This window comes from Pongo abelii, chromosome 15, assembly GCF_028885655.2.
Source record: "Pongo abelii isolate AG06213 chromosome 15, NHGRI_mPonAbe1-v2.0_pri, whole genome shotgun sequence".
NCBI lineage: Eukaryota > Metazoa > Chordata > Mammalia > Primates > Hominidae > Pongo > Pongo abelii.
Window position 1 is genome coordinate 59,691,599 of NC_072000.2, and position 20,807 is coordinate 59,712,405.

The following is a 20,807-nucleotide window of genomic DNA, read 5'->3' on the forward strand; positions in this document are numbered from 1 at the left end:
TTTATATCTTGATCTGGTTGGTAGTTACATAGTATCTATCTACCAAAATTCACTGAGCTGTGAACAGGATTTGTGCACTTGTCTATGTAAATGTACACCTTAGTATAGAAAAAAAAAATCAATTAAAAGAGCCCCTGTTTGTTTGTCTCTTTCTTTCTTTCTCTCTTTCTTTCCTTCCTTCCTTTTCTTTTCTTTTTCTTTTTCTCTTTCTCTCTCTTTCTCTTTCCTTCTCTTTTCTTCTTTCTTTTTTTTTGGACTCGTGAGGTCTTAGAGTCTGGGTTCTTTGTATTTGAAGAATTGAATTAATGTAAAGGAAGTGAGGCAGATTGTCTTAAGGTTATCTTTTCTAGTGATTAAGAGTTTTTTCATAAGATGCTAATTCATTTTACCAGCCCATTTTACACTACTACTTTTTCTGTGTCTCTTGTGTAGATGTATCTCTTTGTTTTGTGTTTTCTGAATTTTTTAATTATCAAGTCTTCAGATAAGTTATTGTCCTAAATTTTGTATCTATTTAATAAACCTAAACAATTTTCACAAAATTACATTTCTCATCTGGTTTTACTTCATGCAAATTTGGTAAAGTTAAACTTTTTTTGGTGATTTTTATTTTAGCCTAATAAAGATGTTGTGGAACAAATGGAAAAATGGTAAGAGTTTAGTTTTCTTTTTATATTTTGATGAATTACTTCTACCAAATTAACTACATTAATTAGAGTTTTAAAATTCTCTTTAAACTTTGTAATGGAAGAAATGTAGTATGCTGTTGATTTGGGATTACATTACCGTTTGTGGGTTTCACGTGTGGCAGTAATTTTACTTGTTAAGGCTAGCATGTAAGCATGAATTACTTGAGTATGTTTTACTTGTAAAGAGGAAGTATCCTCAGACCATGATCAAAGATTCCTAGAAACCTTTCTAGAATTAAAAGTTTATAAGAAATGATGGACAAACGAGTTGATCCATTTAAAATGATTAGAAATAATATCATTAACTGGCCGGGCGTGGTGGCTCACACCTGTAATCCTAGCACTTTGGGAGGCTGAGGTGGGTGGATCACCTGAGGTCAGGGGTTTGAAACCAACCTGGCCAACGTGGCAAACCCTGTCTATACCAAATGTACAAAATTAGCCAGGCATGGTGGTGCATGCCTGTAATCCCAGCTACTTGGGAGGCTGAGGCAGGAGAATCACTTGAACCTGGGAGGCAGAGGTTGCAGTGAGCCGAAATCGTGCCATTGCACTCCAGCCTGGGCAACAAGAGTGAAACTGTCTCAAAAAAATAAAAATAAAAATAAAAAAGGCCAGGTGCTGTGGCTCACGCCTCTAATCCCCAGCACTTTGGGAGGCCAAGGCGGGTGAATCACGAGGTCAGGAGATCAAGACCATCCTGGCTAACATGGTGAAACCCCATCTCTACTAAAAATACAAAAAATTTGCCGGGCGTGGTGGCGGGTGCCTGTAGTCCCAGCTACTCAGGAGGCTGAGGCAGGAGAATGGCGTGAACCCGGGAGGCAGAGCTTGCAATGAGCCAAGATTGCACCACTGCACTCCAGCCTGGGCAACAGAGCGAGACTCCGTCTCAAAAAAAAAAAAAAAAATCATTAACTTTGAAAAATAGTTAATACATGTGTTAACAAATTGATAATTTCAGCATTCAAGAAAAAGATGAGAAGTTAAAGACTGTGGAAGAATTACTTGAAACTGGACTTATTCAGGTGGCAACTAAAGAAGAGGAGCTGAATGTAAAGCATTTTGTAGTTTTGTTTTCCTTGTGATTATTCAGTGACATAAAAGGATTTCACTGTAATTTGTGTAAGGTTTTTCCCATAGATCTTAAACTTAATAGTACCTCTCACATTTATAAATTTATATAATACTTTTTTTATTAAAGTTTTTTTAGAAGTTAAACATGCATAACATTGACTGCCTTAATGAGGTAGATACTATTGTTATAGTTTGTCAGTTTCCCCACTTGCACCCAAATTATAACCAAATGATAACTACAGAGTTAATTCATGAAACGGTACTGGAGGCCAGAGAAGAGATTGCCATTCTATTTTATGGTTGTCATTAGCTTTAACTAACTTGATTGGGAAAAGGTTGCTGGAAGAAGTAAGTTAAAAGATGTTGCTGGAAGAAGTAAGTTAAAAGATGTATTTGAATTTAGGGAGAGGAGTAGCTTAACTAAAAAGTGGTATACTGTGTATTTTTGAGGTTGTCCAGATATGAGTAGAAATATATGTGGGTGTAATTGAATTAAAAATTCGTTTGGGTAGCTATAGAAGTTACAGAATTATAGACATGGAAAAAAGTGAGAGTTTTGGGCCTTCCAGAGTGGAAAAGAAGCAGCTAAAGAAATGAGAAACTAATGTATTTTGAAGCTAACTATATTTTTCAGAGAGTAAAAGCATGTTTTGCTTATGTGTCTTTGAAAAAGGCAATAAGAACAGAAAATTCATCTCTGACAAAAGAAGTTCAAGACTTAAAAGCTAAGCAAAATGATCAGGTAATGTAGTAAATTTTTACAACTGTTCTTTGTCTCTGTTTTTTGTATGTTTGTTTGTTTTTAAATGAAAAGAAACGGGATCTTGCTCTTTTGCCCAGACTGAAGTGCAGTGGTACAATCATAACTCACTGTAACCTCGAACTCCTGGGCTCAACTGATAACTCCTCCCTCAGTCTTCTAAGTAGCTAGGACTATAGGCTTATGCCACAATGCTCGGGTTTTATTTTATTTTTTTGTAGAGATAGAGTCTCGACATGTTGTCCAGACTGGTCACAAACTCCTGACCTCAAGTGGTCCTCCCACCTTAGCTTCCTAAAGTGTTGGAATTACAGGCATGAGGCACTGTGCCCAGCCCATTCTCTTTTAAACAGTGGGCAAACTGTTGCATAAAAACAAGTCTGTTGTTTCTCTTCCTCTAGGTTGGAATAAGTCAATTATAGTTTTAATTTATGAATGATAATCAGTAATAGAGGCTGCAGTTTAATACTGATTGTATGCCAGGTACTGTGACGAATACTCCAGATAGGATGCCATTGCCTCTTACTAGAGTGATAAAAAGGTTCTAAGTAAACAAATATAAAGTAAGACTCTAGTAAAAGAGGCTGCCTGAAATTAGCCAGTTTCTTAGTTGTATTTTCTCTGTGGTTGGAATTATTGATTAAATAATTCTAACATTTATCTAATGATTTTTTTCTTTTGGCATATTTGTAAGTGACCTTAAAGCTACCTATGTTCAAAATGCTATTTGTTGTCATTATTATGACATTAAAAAAGTCTCAAAAGAATGCCTGGGCTTTTCCCATTTGGATTTTGATTGTAGTGGAAAATCTAAGGATAATGTGCATTTCTACTTCTGACCCATTTCTATTTTGAACAAATTACTAAGTAGGATACTTTCCTATTTCCAGGTTTCTTTTGCCTCTCTAGTTGAAGAACTTAAGAAAGTGTAAGTGATAACATTATTATAAACCGGTTTTTCTTCTTTGGTCCATTTTTTTGTGTGTGTGCTCAGAAATCTAGTTTTATTGTGCAATTGGGACAGCTGATATATGTTTAACTTTCACTCTATAATTTTTCTTAGCGGAATAAGAGAACTTAGCTGTGCTTTCCCAAATTCAGTGTAATTAAAAAACAAAACAAAACAAAAATCTATTTCCAGAGGATGGGAGTCAGTATAGTTGAATGGAACTTGATTCTCCTCTGTATTCCTCAGGGTACAAATCTTATATTTCTGATGTACTTCTGAAGCACTTAACTGACTTCTTGTGTGCATAGGCTTCAGCTGTCTGTTAGGAGGAGCTTTATGTTCACCCTGCCATTCTACAAAGACATGTTGCTATTTTATTTAAAATGGGAAAGGGTTGATTTGGAGAGCCATTTCATTATTTAGTGCTATTTTTATATCTTGGTGGGTCTTGGTGATTTCTAATCAAATTATACTGCATTTCTTTATTGAAGGATCCACGAGAAGGATGGAAAGATCAAGTCTGTAGAAGAGCTTCTGGAGGCAGAACTTCTCAAAGTTGCTAACAAGGAGAAAACTGTTCAGGTATTGGGAGACAGAGAACTGTGTTTTATGTTTTTGTTTATCAACTTTAGTTAATATCATTTAATTTCATGTGTTTGTCTGTGCGTTGCATTTTATGTCAATTTCTGTGTTTCCATTGTCCAATCTTGTCTGTTTTGTCATTGTCAAGGATTTGAAACAGGAAATAAAGGCTCTAAAAGAAGAAATAGGAAATGTCCAGCTTGAAAAGGCTCAACAGGTAAAAATCCCAGAGCCATAGCATGACAGATTTATTAGTTATGTGTTATTTATGAGCTATTTGATTTTTTTTCTTGTTACTCAGAAAAAACTTTTAGTAGTATGCTGTAAGTATATTGGGTTACGTGCTTTTAATTTTATTTTTTGCCTGATTTGAGAAAGTATTCTTGATATTTTAATCTGTATATCTTAAAAATTTTAACTGTTAATGGTTATTTTCTAGAACATTTTTTGTGTTAATGTTTCATTTTAGTTTGCCAATTAAAAATGAAACACGAAACAGTTTGGCAATGTTTTTAATCCCCCTGCCCCCTTTTAAAAGAAAACTGCATGGACCAAAATGTTATTTGAATATACATTGCTCGATCTCTGCCTTAGAACAAAGTACAAGTTTCATTGGGATTTCAGACGTAGATGTGATTACTGGAAATTGATGAGTTTTGCTGATTTTAATCTGATAAGGCTTTCTTGAAAAAATGGTGAGATTTCATTGAAGAGATGATTCATTCATCCATAGATTCATTCAGCAATATTTATTGTCAAAGCAGTACTTGTCAAAGCACTGTACTCGTGATTGGTGGATCACTAGCTAGTGATTGGAGATAATGTGTTGAGCGAAACAGGTAGGATGAAAAGATCATAATTTTCTAATATAGATTGAGAGTTCAGGAAAGTCTCCTGAGGAACTGACATCTAAGCCAAGAATCTGAAGGGCCTGTGAGAAGAGAGTGGAGGATAAAAGGTATTATCAGACTGTGTATGATTAAGAAAAAATTAAAAAAGGACATCATAGAGTACTGTTGAGTAGTTGGCCTTGAAAACTGGGATGGAGAAGAGCTCTGATACGGTAGGGAGATGTGTGGAGAGTTAATATTCTAATTTTCACTACTGTAGAAGTATGGCTGGTCTGAGTGCAGTGGTGTTTACAACCGATCACAACCAGTTACAGATTTCTTTATTCCTTCTCCATCCCACTGCGTCAGTTGACTAGCCTAAAGAAAAAAAGCATCACATTAGTTAGACTTATTATTCATAACTATTTTCCTTGTTCCTCCCCCTTATTATTTTTAGTTTATTAATTTTCCTGTTATTGGAGTCAAGAGGAGGTAAACTCAAAACACATCTCATTTTGTTGTGAAAAATTCAGCTAGTTTCTTTGTAATTTGAAGTGTACACATTATAAAGACTTATAAAGCTTAATAAGTTAAATTGAAAGGATTATTAATTGATTTTTCTGTCCTTTGTATTTCAGTTATCTATCACTTCCCAAGTTCAGGAGCTTCAGAACTTGTAAGTACCATTTATCTCATTTCCTTTTACTATTTCTTTTTCATGAGTTAAATAGAAGTATAATGAAAATTATAGCTTCTTGATTTCAAGTGGTGTTTTAGAAAATATGAAAATACTAATTATCTCAAAACTCCTAAGGGCCCTAAGTTTCTTATTTGGCTTTAACCTATAAGTTTTTTTGTGGGAAGGAGGTAGGAAGTCTTTTCATGATTTATAATCTGAATATAACCTCAAATTGAGATGTTGCTTTTTGCCTATTTTAATGGCCATGTGAAATTGGTATCTTTCACATCCAGATCAAACGTAGTAAATTTTCCAGGTTTGTTTATATTGACTTAAACAAGGTGATATAGGGTAGAGGTAGAGCTAAACTAACTTACTCATATCTGGATATTCAATGATAGAATGGTTTTCCTTAATCATCCTGTGCTTCCTGATTTGATTGTCTCCAAAATCTTATATGCCTTTTTTTTTTTTTTTTTTTTTTTTTTGAGATGGAATCTTGCTCTGTCGCCCAGGCTGGAGTGCAGTGGCATGATCCTGGCTCACTGCAACCTCCACCTCCCAGGTTCAAGTGATTGTCTTGCCTCAGCCTCCCGAGTAGCTGGGACTACAGGCGCGTACCACCACGCCCTGCTAGTTTTTTTTGTATTTTTAATAGAGACGGGGTTTCACTGTGTTAGCCAGGATGGTCTTGATCTCCTGACCTTGTGATGCGCCCACCTCGGACTCCCAAAGTGCTGGGATTACAGACGTGAGCCACTGCGCCCGGCCTTGTATGCCTTTATACTTGATAAGTTTTAGTTTAGTTTAATCAGCTGGTCTGTGAGTACTACCCAAAATATACTTTTTTCAGTGTCTAAGATTTTTGCTTTTTATGGTCATGTAACATTTTCATTTAGAGTTCTGATTAATTTATTATCAGATTAAAAGGAAAAGAGGAACAGATGAATACCATGAAGGCTGTTTTAGAAGAGAAAGAGAAAGACCTAGCCAATACAGGGAAGTGGTTACAGGTGAGAAATTAAAAACAATAAAAAATAGCCTTTTTATACTTGACTATCAATTTAATTTACACCTATTCTTTTTAAGGATCTTCAAGAAGTAAATGAATCTTTAAAAGCACATGTTCAGGAAGTAGCACAACATAACTTGAAAGAGGTATAGTATAAACAAATTACCAACATGTTACATAAGGAATGAGAAATCTTTGTTTAAGGCATTAGAAAGTAAAGATGTTAATATGTTCTGAGTTTGCCAGAAAAATTGTGTTGTACCATAGTTTTGTTGTTGTTTAAATAAGTTAGCTTTTATTTCTGGCAAGTCATACTTAACTGCTTAATCTGTCAACCTGAGCCTACAAGCATTTCCTTATCTCTACCTTTTCAAATAGACTCTTAGTTCATCCTTAACTATCTGTTTAAAGTGTTAGTCTTTAATCTTTTAATAAGTATTAAAAATTGTTTAATAAAACTCATTCTGTCCTTGCTTTATAAATGACCCAATCTTAAATTTACTGTATATAATTATGTTTTTGTTTTTATTGGTGGGTGATTCCATACATATGTTGTAGCACCTTTTTTTTTAATGTTAGCATTAAAAATATGATTCTGTTTCTCAGGCCTCTTCTGCATCACAGTTTGAAGAACTTGAGATTGTGTAAGTATGCTTTAAGACCACGTTTTGAAGAGAAACAAACGTCTAATTATTTTCCAGAGTGTGCTTGAATATAATGATGAGTTTCCTGTACATCATTAACTTTATTGTTAAGTGGAAATTATAATTCCAGACGCAAATAGGCTAAGTCTCTGTTGGGTAAAATAAAGGTTATTTAAATGCTTTCAGATACCTGGAGACTTTATCCTTTCCAAATCCATCAAACCCATTTTTTCAATTATTCTTTCTGCAAATATAGACTGGTTTTAAGTTATTTTTTAAAACAAAGTATGCAATTATTATAGAGATTAAACTTATTTCAAATGAAAATTAGTATTTGAATTAGATGTTAGTAACATCTCTGAATTAACCAGAAGATAATCTTAGCCATAATCTTGATAATGAATTTTAAACCTTTCTGTAATTTTAATTTATTTATAGGGAAAATGGAACTTGTCATATTATCCTGTGCTGAATAGGAAAACTGAATCTAGTCAGCATAAGAGGTGTCAGTTTCTGTAGATACTAATCTTAGAAAATGTTTTATTCTAGACAGTCTGTTGTCTTAAGTTAAGCAGGTTACAATGGTGAGAAAGGGTATCTGGACCTGATCTTTTTGGCTCCCTTTAAAATTGCTTTTAACAAATTTTTCTTGGTGATACCATTACTCTTTATTGATATTTGTTTTAAAGAAGTGCCCCCTTTTAAACTGTCAAGATATTGAGGATATTTATTGGGTTATTATCTTTCTAAAAATAAGGGCGATTACTCTGTTCTTGGAAGATTACTCATTTGTACAATTATTGTTTGTCTTTTGGCTATGGTGTAACTGTCGAGGTGCTTATCTCTTATTTGCTTGGAAAGCTTAGAGCCGCATTTCTGGCCTGTTTATAGTAGGGATATGTAGACCATTAAAGTAGGTAATTTTAGGTGTATTTCTGCCTTACATTTTTTTTTTTTTTTTTTTGCCATTTTCTTCTTTAAATTAATAGATTTTATTTTTTGTGGTGGAGCAGTTTTTATAGGAAAAAATGAGAGAAATACAGTTTCCATATCCTGTAACCAATTCTCCCTATTAAAATCTTGCATTAGCATGGTACATTTGTTACAAGTGATGAGCCAATAGCAGTACATTGTTATCGTTGTTATTAACTGAAGTTCATAGTTTCCATTAGGATCACTCTTTGTGGGTTTTAACAAATGTATAATGACATGTATCCATCATTACAGTATCATACAAAACAGTTTTACTGCCTTAAAAATCTCCTGTGTTCTACGTGTGTATCCCTCCCTCCCTTCCTCCACACCCCTGCAGCACCCCCCCGCAGCACCCCCCCGCAATCAATGATCTTACTGTCTTCAGAGTTTTACCTTTTCCAGAATATCATAGTTGAAATCATACAGTATACGGCTTTTCTGGATTGGCTCTTTTCTTTTCTTTTTTTTGGGGACAGAGTCTTTCTCTGTGGCCCAGGCTGGAGTACATGGAGTGCAGGGCTGTGATCATGGCTCACTGCAGCCAGGACATCCTGGGCTCAAGCGATCCTCCCACCTCAGCCTTTCAAGTAGCTGGGACTACAGGCACATGCCACCATGCCTGGCTAATTTTTTAGAAACAGAGTCTTCTTGTATTGCCCAGGCTGGTCTTGATCTCCTGGGCTTGAGTGATCCTCCCACCTTGGCCTCCCAAAATGCTGGGATTACAGGCATGAGCCACCATTCTCAGCCTTGGATTGCCTTCTTTTACTTAGTAATATGCATTTAAGTTTTTCCCTTTTTATATATTTATCTCACTCTTCATGTATGCTGTTTTGTCATTTTTTTCATATAGATTTATAAGCATCTTGAAATTCTAGATCAAGGTGTGGTAAAAGTAAGTGTTCAGCTCAATGAATACTTGAGACTCTATTATGTGCTTTCTGGCATTGGGGATACTGAAATGGATAAGATTTCCTATCCTGACGAAACAGATAGTTAAACAGATCATTTTGATGGTGGTGTTATGCTAGAGGTCTATTGCTTAGGATGACCAGGGCAATTGAGATTCACTTGGGCTAGAGTAAGATTTACATCAGCATTGGGTAAGGGAAAAACAGATTAAATTATCCATGTAATACAAAGGATAAAAGATCCTTTGTATCTCTTCAGTACAAAGGTTAGACATATTTTGTAATTTCCAGGGTCAACAAATTATGACTTAAGATTCTTGGGGGCAAAACTCCTTGCTTTTGAAGTGGTAATTTTTGCAGCAATTTGATAAAATATAGTTTTGTTCTTAGTTTTTGTTTTAGAGTTTCTTCCTAGATAAAGCCACATTTGCTTAAGAAATGTTAAATGTGACTGAGTAGAATGATCCTAGAAATATCTTTTAAAACAAACTTCTAAGTTGATATAATATGGGGGAAAAAAAGCTGGTATGTATTGTTTCTGCCAGCTTTTTTCTTAGGGGTGATATTGAAGTCTGGTTTTCCTTTTTTATGTACTTTAGTTAATGCAGATCTTTGTAAAAAATTCTAGGTTGAAAGAAAAGGAAAATGAATTGAAGAGGTTAGAAGCCATGCTAAAAGAGAGGGAGAGTGATCTTTCTAGCAAAACAAAGCTGTTACAGGTGAATATGGTGACTTAAAATTAATTATTTTGTAGATTATTGTCTTTGCATGCTTTAAAATAATTTTTAACTGCTGCCAAAAAATAGAGTACAGAATGAGTCTCCCTCCCACCCAGATACTAGGTCTCATTACTGGCATATTTTTTGAGTAATTACCCATGCATAAAATGTGTGTATGTGTGTACACTTGTTTAGTAAATACTCTGTTGAACTATACTAACTTGTATATTTTGCTTTCTTCACAATTAACAGTGTTTTCAAGATCTTACCATATAAAGCACATTTCTGCCCTAACTTTTAATAGTTTTATGATATTGGATGGTTATATCATCTTTTTTTATTTTTATTTTTATTTTTATTTTTGAGACAGTCTTGCTGTGTTGCTCAGGCTGGAGTACAGTGGCGTGATCTCGGCTCGCTGCGACCTCCGCCTCCTGGATTCAAGTGATTCTCCTTGCCTTAGCCCCTAGAGTAGCCGGGACTACAGGCATGCACCACTATGCCCAGCTAATTTTTGTATTTTTTAGTAGAGATGGGGTTTCAGCATGTTGGCCAGGCTGGTCTCGAACTCCTGACCTCAGGGGATCCGCCCACCTTGGCCTCCCAAAGTGCTGAGATTATAGATGTGAGCCACCGCACTCAGCATATATCATTTATATAACCAATCCCAGTTGATGGATACCTAGATTATTTAGGGCTGTTTTTTCTGCACAAACAATGCAGCAGTGAATATCCTTGCACATGTTTTGAATACTTTTACTAGTGTATCTGTATCCTAGAAGTGAAATTCTGGATCAAGGCTTATGTAGCTTTTTTGTTTGTTGAAAGATAGTTAAATAGAAAATCAGTATCTTACCTTCATACAGTTAGTATTCAGATTACTTACAGAACATTGATTTGAAGTGATAGCAAGTGTGTAGATGCCTACATTGTCTTCGATTAATCTTGCTCACATTACATGCTTCAAGGTTTGAGTCTATCACATTCCTTCTCCCTCTCATGTAGGTTCATTTTAAATTTTGTTAGACAATGCTAGATAGACCTCCAAAAGTGTTTTCACTAATTGACATTCTCACCAACTAAGGGCCATTTCACCTTCTTCCTTTCCAACATTGACAAGGATAAAAATTTTTGATATTATACTTGAAAAATGGTAAGATTATTTTTAATTTGCATTTGACTGTGAGAGAAGTTAAGCATTTTTCCTATGTTCAAGCTATTTTTATATGAATTGTCCTTTAATTTTTCCCACATTTTTTCCACTGGGTTGACTTTTTTTTTTTACTAATTTGTAAGATCCTTTTTGTGTAATAAGGGAAATTAAATAACCTTTTGTTATTATACGAGGTGATTTATTTTCCCCATTTTTTCTTCTGACTTCATTTGTGTTTTTCCCCTTTTTGGGAAATTTGAAACTTTTATGTACGCAAATATAAGTAATTTCTAGAGTTTTAAGTCTCGGGAAGAAAGGTATCTCTCTATGCTCATAAAAATATATTCGGCTGGGTGTGGTAGTTCACAGTAGTAATCCCAGCACCTTGGGAGGCCGAGGCAGGTGGATCTCTTGAGGTCAGGGGTTCGAGACCAAACATGACCAACATGGTGAAACCCCGACTCTACTAAAAAAAATACAAAAATTAGCCAGGCGTGGTGGCAGGTGCCTGTAGTCCCAGATACTCGGGAAGCTGAGACAGGAGAAACACTTGAACCCGGGAGGCAGAGGCTTCAGTGAGCCAAGATCACACCACTGCACTCCAGCCTGGGTGACACAGCAAGACTCCCATCTTTAAAAAAAAAACAATTACGTTTTCTTCTAATATGTTTATAATTCTTTTTGTTTGTTTGTTTGTTTAGCTTATTTAGTGTAACTGATTTCAGTAAGCTGTAACAATAACATTGTAACCATTAAAAAGAGAAGGCTAGCCACATTATTAAATAATCCATCATAACAATAGTGATTCTCTTCCCCAGGGGACATTTGTCAATATCTGAAGACATTTTTGGTTGTCACAGCTGGGGCAGGGGGGCTGGGGCATCTAGTGGATGGGTGCCATGGATGCTTCTAAATGTCCAGCAGTGCATAGGATAAAACCCCCACAACAAAGAAAAATATCAAGCCCAAAATGTTTTACTAGAGTTGAGGTTGATTTGAAATGTCACTTCATACTAAATTCTTAGAGCTATTTGGGTATATTTCTGGATTCTATTTTGTTCCATTGAGACATGCAAACTCTGCAGCTAGTACTAATATAAATACTCTAATTTCATCATGTTTTAATAAAGAGCTTATTACAGCCTTTAAAATTATTGCTATTTTGGAATTTTTCTAGCTTGTATGATCTGTTTCTAGCTTCTGTGATCTAAGTTTATGTGGAAAAAATCTGTTTAGATACTGATGTTTAATTTTTATTTAATTAGGATGTGCAAGATGAAAACAAATTGTTTAAGTCCCAAATTGAGCAGCTTAAACAACAAAACTACCAACAGGTAGGTATTATTAGATGTCTTGCCTTTCACTTATGTGGCAAAAAAATTATATAACCAGTGACATATGAGTATTTTTGCCATTTCTGCATTTTCATTGAGAATGCAGTATGTTTTGTTTATATCAAATTTTATATAAAAGAAAGCGACTTGCTATGTCATATCCAAAGTAAAACAAATCTGTAATTTATGAAGTATACACAAATAATATTATTGCCTGTATTCCAGCTCTGTTTTATATTCATGTGTGTTTTCTGATCCTAGAATTCTTAGCAAGTCAGTTTAAATACTGTAGAGGTTGGCTTAAAGATATGTGTACACACTCTATCTCCCCTCTTCCCAAATGAAACATTAGTAACCGGAGAGAAACTAACAAATGTATCATAAGTGATAGTCTACTACTATTTAAAAGAGGTTTTCAAGTTATAATTCTGCTTGGTAAAAACAAAAATGTGTTTTTATAAAAGATGCTACCCAAAATAGCCTTTAAATTAATTTATGCATGTATATGGATAGACTTGATAGTATTTTGAGAAACGAATTGGGAGTCCTTGCAAACAAGAAGTTTGAGAGATTATTGTCACCAAGGAATAAATACCATATATGAAGGGCTGTGTACCTTTGCATGTTGATGTATAAATAACTTTGTTAAACGTGAGGAAACATAACTTGTCCTAGTTTTTCTTTTGATTCTGGTATTTTTTTTTTAACTTGGAAGCTTAACATTTTTATGTAGTCAAATATGAATTGTGCAGTTTGAAAATGTAAGGTGTGCTTCCATGCACGTAGTGGGAAATTGATAAATACTTATTAAATGAAGAGTTCAAGTATGTTGCGACAGTAAAGATTGGATTTAGCATTCAATATGTTTTACAGATTTGTACATGTTTTTATTACAATCACTTGATTAAAGTCAGGGTTACTGGCATATGAAATATATACTATTTTTGCTTCTGTTGTTTTCTTAATTTATATTTGAGAAAAGTTTCAATGTTTTTAAGTCTCCTGAAAAGTTTTGTTCTGAAATAACATTTAACTCTTTTGATAGGCATCTTCTTTTCCCCCTCATGAAGAATTATTAAAAGTGTAAGTAATAAGTTTGTTTCACAGTTTATAAAGTAGTAACTATTTTTATGTGATAAACCATTCTCAAATAAGCAATTTAGTGTAACTGCAAATGGCACCTGATTTTTACAGTTCTATTTGGATATCTTGAATTGCAGTTTAGAGTTGAGCGGTACCTTTGGCTAAGATGCTTTTTTTGTGGTATTTGGATTTGAATATTTTGCTGAGAGAGATGTTTGTTTTTGTTTTTTTAGGCATTCAGAAAACATCAAATCAAGTTAAACTGTACTTTGCAGGGTTTTCTAAATCACCTTCTATTATCTCAGTCATATTACTGGGTCTTCTTTCTTCTAGATGTGATTGTGTAATTGAATGATGCAAATTTTGGCTTAGCTTCATTTTTTAAAGAAACTTTAGGATAGATGTGGTAGCTCACGCCTGTAATCCCAGCAGTTGGGGAGACTGAGACGGGAGGATCACTGAGCCCAGGGGTTTGAGATCAGCCTGGGCAACATAGTGAGACCTCGTCTCTATGAAAAGTTTAGAAATTCCAGGTGTGATGGCATGCACCTGTGGTCCCAGCTACTCGGGAGGCTGAAGTGGGAGGATCTTTTTAGCCCAGGAAGTTCGCACCATTGCACTCCAGCCTGGCACCAAGAAAAAAAATATATATATAGTCTTTATGATTGTCTTTCTTAAGGAGTTTTTTTTTTTTTTTTACTGATAACATTTTTATTGTTGGCTTGTAATTTTCTCTGTGAGGCTACATTTAAGGTCATTTCACATAAGTTAGTGTGTTTCAACATGTTAAAATGTCAACCACATTAAGTATATTAATAGATGGTGAAAGTGATCTATCATTGGGAATATTGTTAATTTTTTTTTTTTTAATCTAAATGTTCTTCTATCTTGGTTGGTTTACAGAGTTGCTTGTTTACTAGGTTAGAATTATTGACTATTAAATCGAGTCTTGAGTTTGACTATATAGAGAAAAGGTTGGCAAACATTTTCTGTAAAGGCCCTGATAGCATTTTAGGCCTGTGGGACACATAGGTCTGTTTTATACATGTGTATATATATGTGTATATGTGTGTACATGTATAAATAAAACAACACTTTAAAAATGTAAAAACAGCTCTTAGTTTGAGGACCTACAAAAACAGACTGTGGAGTGGGCCCATAGCCCTAGTTTGCCAGTCTCTTATATGGACACTGATTCTCAGGGAAGAGCTATTTGTTATTTAACTTTCTACTCCAGCCACTCTCAACTATAACAGAATCAAATTATGAATCTTTGCCATTGCTTTCTGCGTTTCTGGGAAACAGTAGCAGAAAAAAACATGAATGTTGAGATTCGTATGAAAATGGCAAGAAAACACTGAGCTCACTTTAATATTATACTTTTGTTGTGGGTTAGCCATTTAAAGTTATAACTGATTCATTGCCCTCTGGAAAAAAAAATATATTTAAGGGACTGCTTCTACATCAGTTTTAACTCCTCTGAAAATAGCTACTGTGTACTGACGCAGGTAAAAATATAAATAGCTACAACAGTTCATATCTTCATAATATGTTTCTTAGGGGATGAGATTTCTCTTTAGCATAAGCCTGAGCATACCATATTAGGTATAAAAATTTATATTAGAAATCATTTCTGAAATTCATAGGATGGGCTTTGTATGGTAAACAGTAGGTAGACTCTTTAGTTAATGTACTTTTCAAGGTGCTATCTCTTGATATTTTTATTTTGTAGTAGCAAATGTTGATAGTAGGGATCTAAGTTGTATTACTGTTTACCTGAAATCTTGCTACATGTATTCATGTTCTGGTTTAGAATTTCAGAAAGAGAGAAAGAAATAAGTGGTCTCTGGAATGAGTTAGATTCTTTGAAGGATGCAGTTGAACACCAGAGGAAGAAAAACAATGTAAGTAGATCTTTATCAGAATGAAGCTTTTCTTTTTATTACTTTAACACTGAAATATGGTTCAGGAATTTTTTTTAAATCTACTTTTACTTTAGATTTCTTAATCTTTGTAAGAAAGTACTATTTTCTGTATGTAGTTTTTTCAGGGGGCGGGGCATTATTGGAGAACAGTTTTTTTTAAATAAGTGAAAAAGATGAATTCTTATTCTTATAAATATTTAATGTTGAAGCTATAATTATTATACCTTTAGTTATTTTAAAAAGCTAAAAGTGCAATTGACTTTTTGTTGAACTTTTATTTGGAAAAACATGTTTTTCAGCTTGGTATTTTAAAATCAAAGATATTTCCTCTTAGATTAGGCTGGCCTTTTTGTAAACTAAAAGTAATGCCAGTATTCAAACCCAGTATACTCAGTAATGAGGTCTTTTGAAAGCCTTCTGGAACCTCCCCCCGCGTTTTTTTTTTTAAGACAGGGTCTCGCTCTGTCGCCCAGGCTGGAGATGGCATGAGCTTGGCTCACTGCAACCTCGGTCTCCTGGGTTCAGGCAATTCTCCTGTCTCACCCTCCCGAGTAGCTGGAACTACAGGTGTGCACCACCATACCCAGCTAATATTTTTTGTATTTTTAGTAGAGGTGGGGTTTCACCATGTAGGCTAGGCTGGTCTCGAACTCCTGACCTCAAGTGATCCACCTGCCTCGGCCTCCCAAAGTGCTGGGATTATAGGTGTGAACCACGGCGCCTGGCCAGAGCCTCCCATGTTTAACTGAGAGGTGGTTCAAATTTTGGTAATTAAGTGTGTTAGAGGCTTTAGAACCTGACTACATTTATACTAGAAAGGGAAGGGATAGTGCTTTCAGAAACATGAACCCTAATAACTTACTGAATAGACAAATAATTTAGTAGAATTTCTTAAATTTCTCATACCAGAGGGCAACACCTATAAGTAGAGTCCAAGCATTCTTGCTAGAGAAGAAATTTTTGTACACTGTAGTGTGATTGCTAAGACTTGAGCAAGGATAAAATGTTACTGCAATCTAAGGGAGCATTGCTAGTAAATGGATGTGTGTTTTCTGTTTTTCAAAGTTTGTGTTAAATTGTTAATTTAACAAGTTGACATTTTCTTGTACCCCTGAGTTTGTCAAAATTAGGTACATGAATTGCCGCTTGTGTGTTGGTATAACAGTACTAACAGCATTGCTTAGCCACAAAACTTGAGGTGAACTTGCCGATATACTGCTAACATCTTAACTGTGTTTTATTATTGGAATTCTGAGATAAGGAGGGCATGGTAATGCAGCAGCAGCAGCAGTGCTGGAGACATTGAACCCGTGTGAAAAGAGCCAGGACACTGGAGGCCAGCAGATAGCAGTGTCAGTCTTTCCTTCTAGTTTTGCCACTTCATTTTCTGTGTATACTTGGCTCAGTTTTCTAACTTACTTGAGCTGTGGTTTCCCTATCTATAGAATGGGAATAAATACCTCATGGGGTTGTTGTAACGGTGAGAATTTGTGAACTGCCAAGTACAGTGGTTGGCATATATTAAGTAATAAATGGTGATTATTGGCTTTTTATTTTTCGTTGTTGGTTTTTATCTGTTTAGATTTCTCATTCTGAAAAAAAGACTGAAATATAGCAGATTATATATGTGAATGAAATGCTGTTAAAATCCAGATCTCTCAATTTTTAATAACCTCTTTCTCCTCCAAGAGAATCTATTTTATAGCCTTCCAGCCTTCCCCCTTGCTTTGATCAACTAGCTCATACAATTCATGTAAGGTTGTTTTGTGGCATGAATGTTTGGCCATGCCAAGAAAGACATAGAACACAGTGGGTTACTATGGGATTCCTAGGTAGATTTGAAACATGTTAATTGTATTAAAACATAGAGAAAAAATGTTACACTGCAGTGGAAAGTCCTATGAGTGTTATTGGGCCTCGTTTAAACATCACATGAAAAGCTTTTTGTAATACTTCTATATTTGCTCTGTCTTTAATCTTCTAATGTTCAATGTACCTGAAATCATGTATGTATTCTTAGTTTGTGTCTTTACTTTTGAATGCTTTCTTCTTTGTCACATGTGCATAGTAATTATTTTAAAAGCTGGCCTAATTTGATATATATACTAAAACATGGAAAGTGGGCGTCTTTATTTTCTCATTCAAACTTCTAAACATTGCTTTTTATTTTTTTGCTAATATGCATATTTTCCCATTGAAATAATTTTGCAGTAACCAGCATTTAAATGCAGTGCAAAATACTGATGAAGTAAAAAAGCAAAAATCTCTCAATAATGGATAAACTGAAATCATTCTTTCTAAAAATGATTAGGACCTTCGGGAGAAAAACTGGGAAGCAATGGAAGCATTGGCATCAACTGAAAAAATGCTGCAGGACAAAGTGAACAAGACTTCCAAGGTTGTAATGCTAACTCCTAGAAACAATCCACTGAACAGAGAAAATCTGCAGCTTGTCTTAAAATCAGACTAAAGCATTTACTTTTACTGCAATTTAAATATAAAATCTCCTTATCCACATTTATCATGTCTGTCATCTCTGCTTTTTTCATCTACTCCTTGAAACTTTAATTTTGGGCATGCTGATTTGTAGTGATTACCTGATTGTTTGGGCTTTGTTGAGCACAACTTTAAGCTGAAGAGTCTCAGAAGACTGATGTTAACCTCTTGTCAGACAATATGCGCCTTTTGGGTTGGTTAAGATAACTTTCATGAAAACTTTGAACCAAAGAAATCTAGGTGAATTAACAAACACATTTGAATATGTAGGATGTGCCATAAACTAGGTGTTTTGGAGGGCACACCAAGATGTCTCAGATAAGGTAGAAAAATGATCAAAGGAAAGGAATCAACTTTGGGTGTGTTGCTTGGAATGGTTCCTTAGAGGTGGTGGACTGAAACTTCATGTATTACTAGCTAGCAATGACACATATGGCATGTTTAGATGAAATATTACTATCAAGGGATAATTCTCTTGGCCAGAGTATGTAAAGTATTCCTGAAATATATAGCCCCCTCTGTCTTCAGAACAATGGAGGACATTCTCCTTGAGCTCAAGTTGTACCATTGGGTGTGAAGATTTCTAATGAATTGTAATAGAGAAGTTGTTTTTAAAGATTGAGAAAATTGAATCTGCCAGTCCAGTCAAGTATTTTGAAAATTCCTGCCAAGAATAAATGTGAAACAGGGGTATTGAATTTTGCAGACAGGTAAATGAAGGAACCTACATGATTAATTTTAGCACTATGAAAATATTTTGTGTGCCATGGTACTCTACTGAATCTTTAATATAAGTCTTAGTGACACCCGAAGGAATGTTTAAGCATAAAACAGTTCCGTAAATTTTTTTTTTTTTTTTTTTTTTTAGCAAGTATACGTTTGTAGTTACATTTCCTATAGCTTAGTGGATTTGTATTTAACTATATCCCTATTCATCTAGCCATAATTTTCAGTAAAGGTTAAATTCGAGATAGCTGACAGGTATATTGGGACCAGAGAGTAGTAAAATCTAGGTCAGATAGGACATTTCATTGGGACATTTCATTATTATTTCACTGGGAGTGGTTGCAATTGTACAGTCATTTCTGTCAGCGATGAGGGTTTTAGTGTGGTTTCTGGTTGTTTCTATTACTTTGTTTTTGATGGTTAAGAGCCACCTTTTTGGTTTTGTTAGTGGGACTGGGTATCTGGTTGCTAATGACGCCATTCCTACAAGAAGTTACTTACATGCTACTTGCCACAGGCATTTTTGCATTTTATAATTCTAAAAGAATGAATTTTTGTGCATGATGCCTTCTTGCATAGCTAAAGATCTACAGAGAATATAATTGGAAGTCTTCTATATTTTAATGGAATTTAGACAGTCCTTAGATAGCATAGGTGTAAAGGGATGTTGATTGACCTAGTGCCATAAATTATGTTGTGATGAAAAGGAACTATGTGAAACACTTTTAGTATTTTAACTAGAAATAAGTTACAGTCAGCTTACCTAAAATGTAAAGAGGATGATATATGCTGTCTTTACAGGATTATTTTTAGAGGCTAAATACTCTTGAGCTACTGAAAGAAACTCTTAAACATTTCACTTAAAGATGGTATGCAAATTATAGTTCAGTTTTCAATATTAGATCTTTCCCAGATGTTAAAGTGGAATGGAAATTGCTATCTATAACCCAACTACTATGTCAGATGAAAACTTCTTAGCTAAAATTGTTAATACCAAATAAAAGTAAGTTCCCATGTTTGTGGCTTTTGGTTATGTCAGATACTTTGTTCTTTTAGTTAGTCTTTTTTTTTCCTTGGGAAGTTTTCGAAAAGCTGTTCCTTGTGTCTCTTTTCCTAACTGGTTTTCTTTAAAGATTAGTACTTTGATCAAATGATAAGAATTATCTCTTAATGTCCTTGAAATAGCATTAATTATTTTCCTTATTTTATGCAGTTAGGTGTATTCCTGAAAATTAGTGGACTTCATTGAATTATTGAAAATATCCTATTAAAACACCTATTGTAAAAATACTGCTGCTGATCTTTAACAGCTTTTTGTGTGTATGGAAAATGGCAAAATCTGTAGCTGTTTATTGTGTAAATTTTCATGTGATTAGATTTTCTAAAATTGAAGTGTGTAGACCTTGAATCAGTGATAGATTTCAAATTTCACATGTAAATGTTGGGGGAAAGATATGGTTGAGATGTTTCTAGCTTGCTTGCCTTCTTGTCACCTGTTGAACTTTGTGACTGTTTTTAGATGATTTTCTTGGCTTGGTTTAGATGTGCATTTTTATAGGGGTCTTTTTTTTTTTTAATCTTGTGGAGGTAGTTTGAATGTTAGATTTTTTTTTTTTGGTGTGTGATAAGTCATTACCCTAATTTTGACAAACCATGGTTTTGAGTTTATAATTGATATCCATTAGACTTGGATTTAATATCAGCAAATTTAGACTTACACATTTGTAATATTTGTAAATTTATAGCAGAGTCCATATACAAGTGTCAGAACTAGTTTTTATGATGTGTGGCATTAGTGAAGTAATACACCATCAGTTGCTCCTTGTTCTTTCTTTTTCCCATTTATATCATCCATCAGATTTTGATGGTCCTCCTTGTTTAGCATAAATACTTCACATGACCTTGAAGTTGGAAATAAGAAAGTTACCATTTTAATGCCATGATGTTATATAGTCCATCAGTGATCCATTTTTTTAATAGAGATATACTGGCCAATAAACCTCAGTTGTGTTCCTCCAATGTGTATTTTTCTACTGTAGGTAGTTTATAAAGTTTTAGCTATAAGAAATGTTTTTTGTGTCTGTTTTTGAATTGTTCCTGGACAGGCAAATCACTTGATTTCTAAATGCCAAGGAAAATGTCCATATTGTCAGATATTGCTGAGGCATTATTTGATATTTAGGATGCTTTAGAGATTTTGCAGATTTTTTCTTATGGGAGCATTTTAATATCTTAAAGTGGGAAATTTTAACATTTGTCAGTA

The 20,807-nt window shown here is 34.5% G+C and overlaps 1 protein-coding gene across 37 annotated transcripts in view; it reads left to right on the plus strand.

Annotated features, from left to right (window-relative positions):
- The window catches only part of KTN1 (kinectin 1), a 140,343-nt gene that overhangs the window by 65,883 nt on the left and 53,653 nt on the right, over positions 1-20,807 (plus strand). For 14 of the 37 annotated variants that reach the window (XM_063715860.1, XM_054530148.2, XM_024231388.3 and 11 more), the window contains 14 exons: positions 616-650; positions 1,654-1,744; positions 2,440-2,508; positions 3,417-3,454; positions 3,967-4,057; positions 4,206-4,274; positions 5,526-5,563; positions 6,489-6,579; positions 6,656-6,724; positions 7,185-7,222; positions 9,737-9,827; positions 12,246-12,314; positions 13,360-13,397; positions 15,211-15,301. In XM_063715860.1, coding sequence (XP_063571930.1) covers positions 616-650; positions 1,654-1,744; positions 2,440-2,508; positions 3,417-3,454; positions 3,967-4,057; positions 4,206-4,274; positions 5,526-5,563; positions 6,489-6,579; positions 6,656-6,724; positions 7,185-7,222; positions 9,737-9,827; positions 12,246-12,314; positions 13,360-13,397; positions 15,211-15,301 — 918 coding nt within the window. Of the gene's footprint in view, positions 1-615; positions 651-1,653; positions 1,745-2,439; positions 2,509-3,416; positions 3,455-3,966; positions 4,058-4,205; positions 4,275-5,525; positions 5,564-6,488; positions 6,580-6,655; positions 6,725-7,184; positions 7,223-9,736; positions 9,828-12,245; positions 12,315-13,359; positions 13,398-15,210; positions 15,302-17,633; positions 17,721-20,807 lie in introns of all 37 variants that reach the window. The other 23 variants (XR_008513076.2, XM_054530136.2, XM_054530142.2 and 20 more) reach the window with 3 other exon arrangements.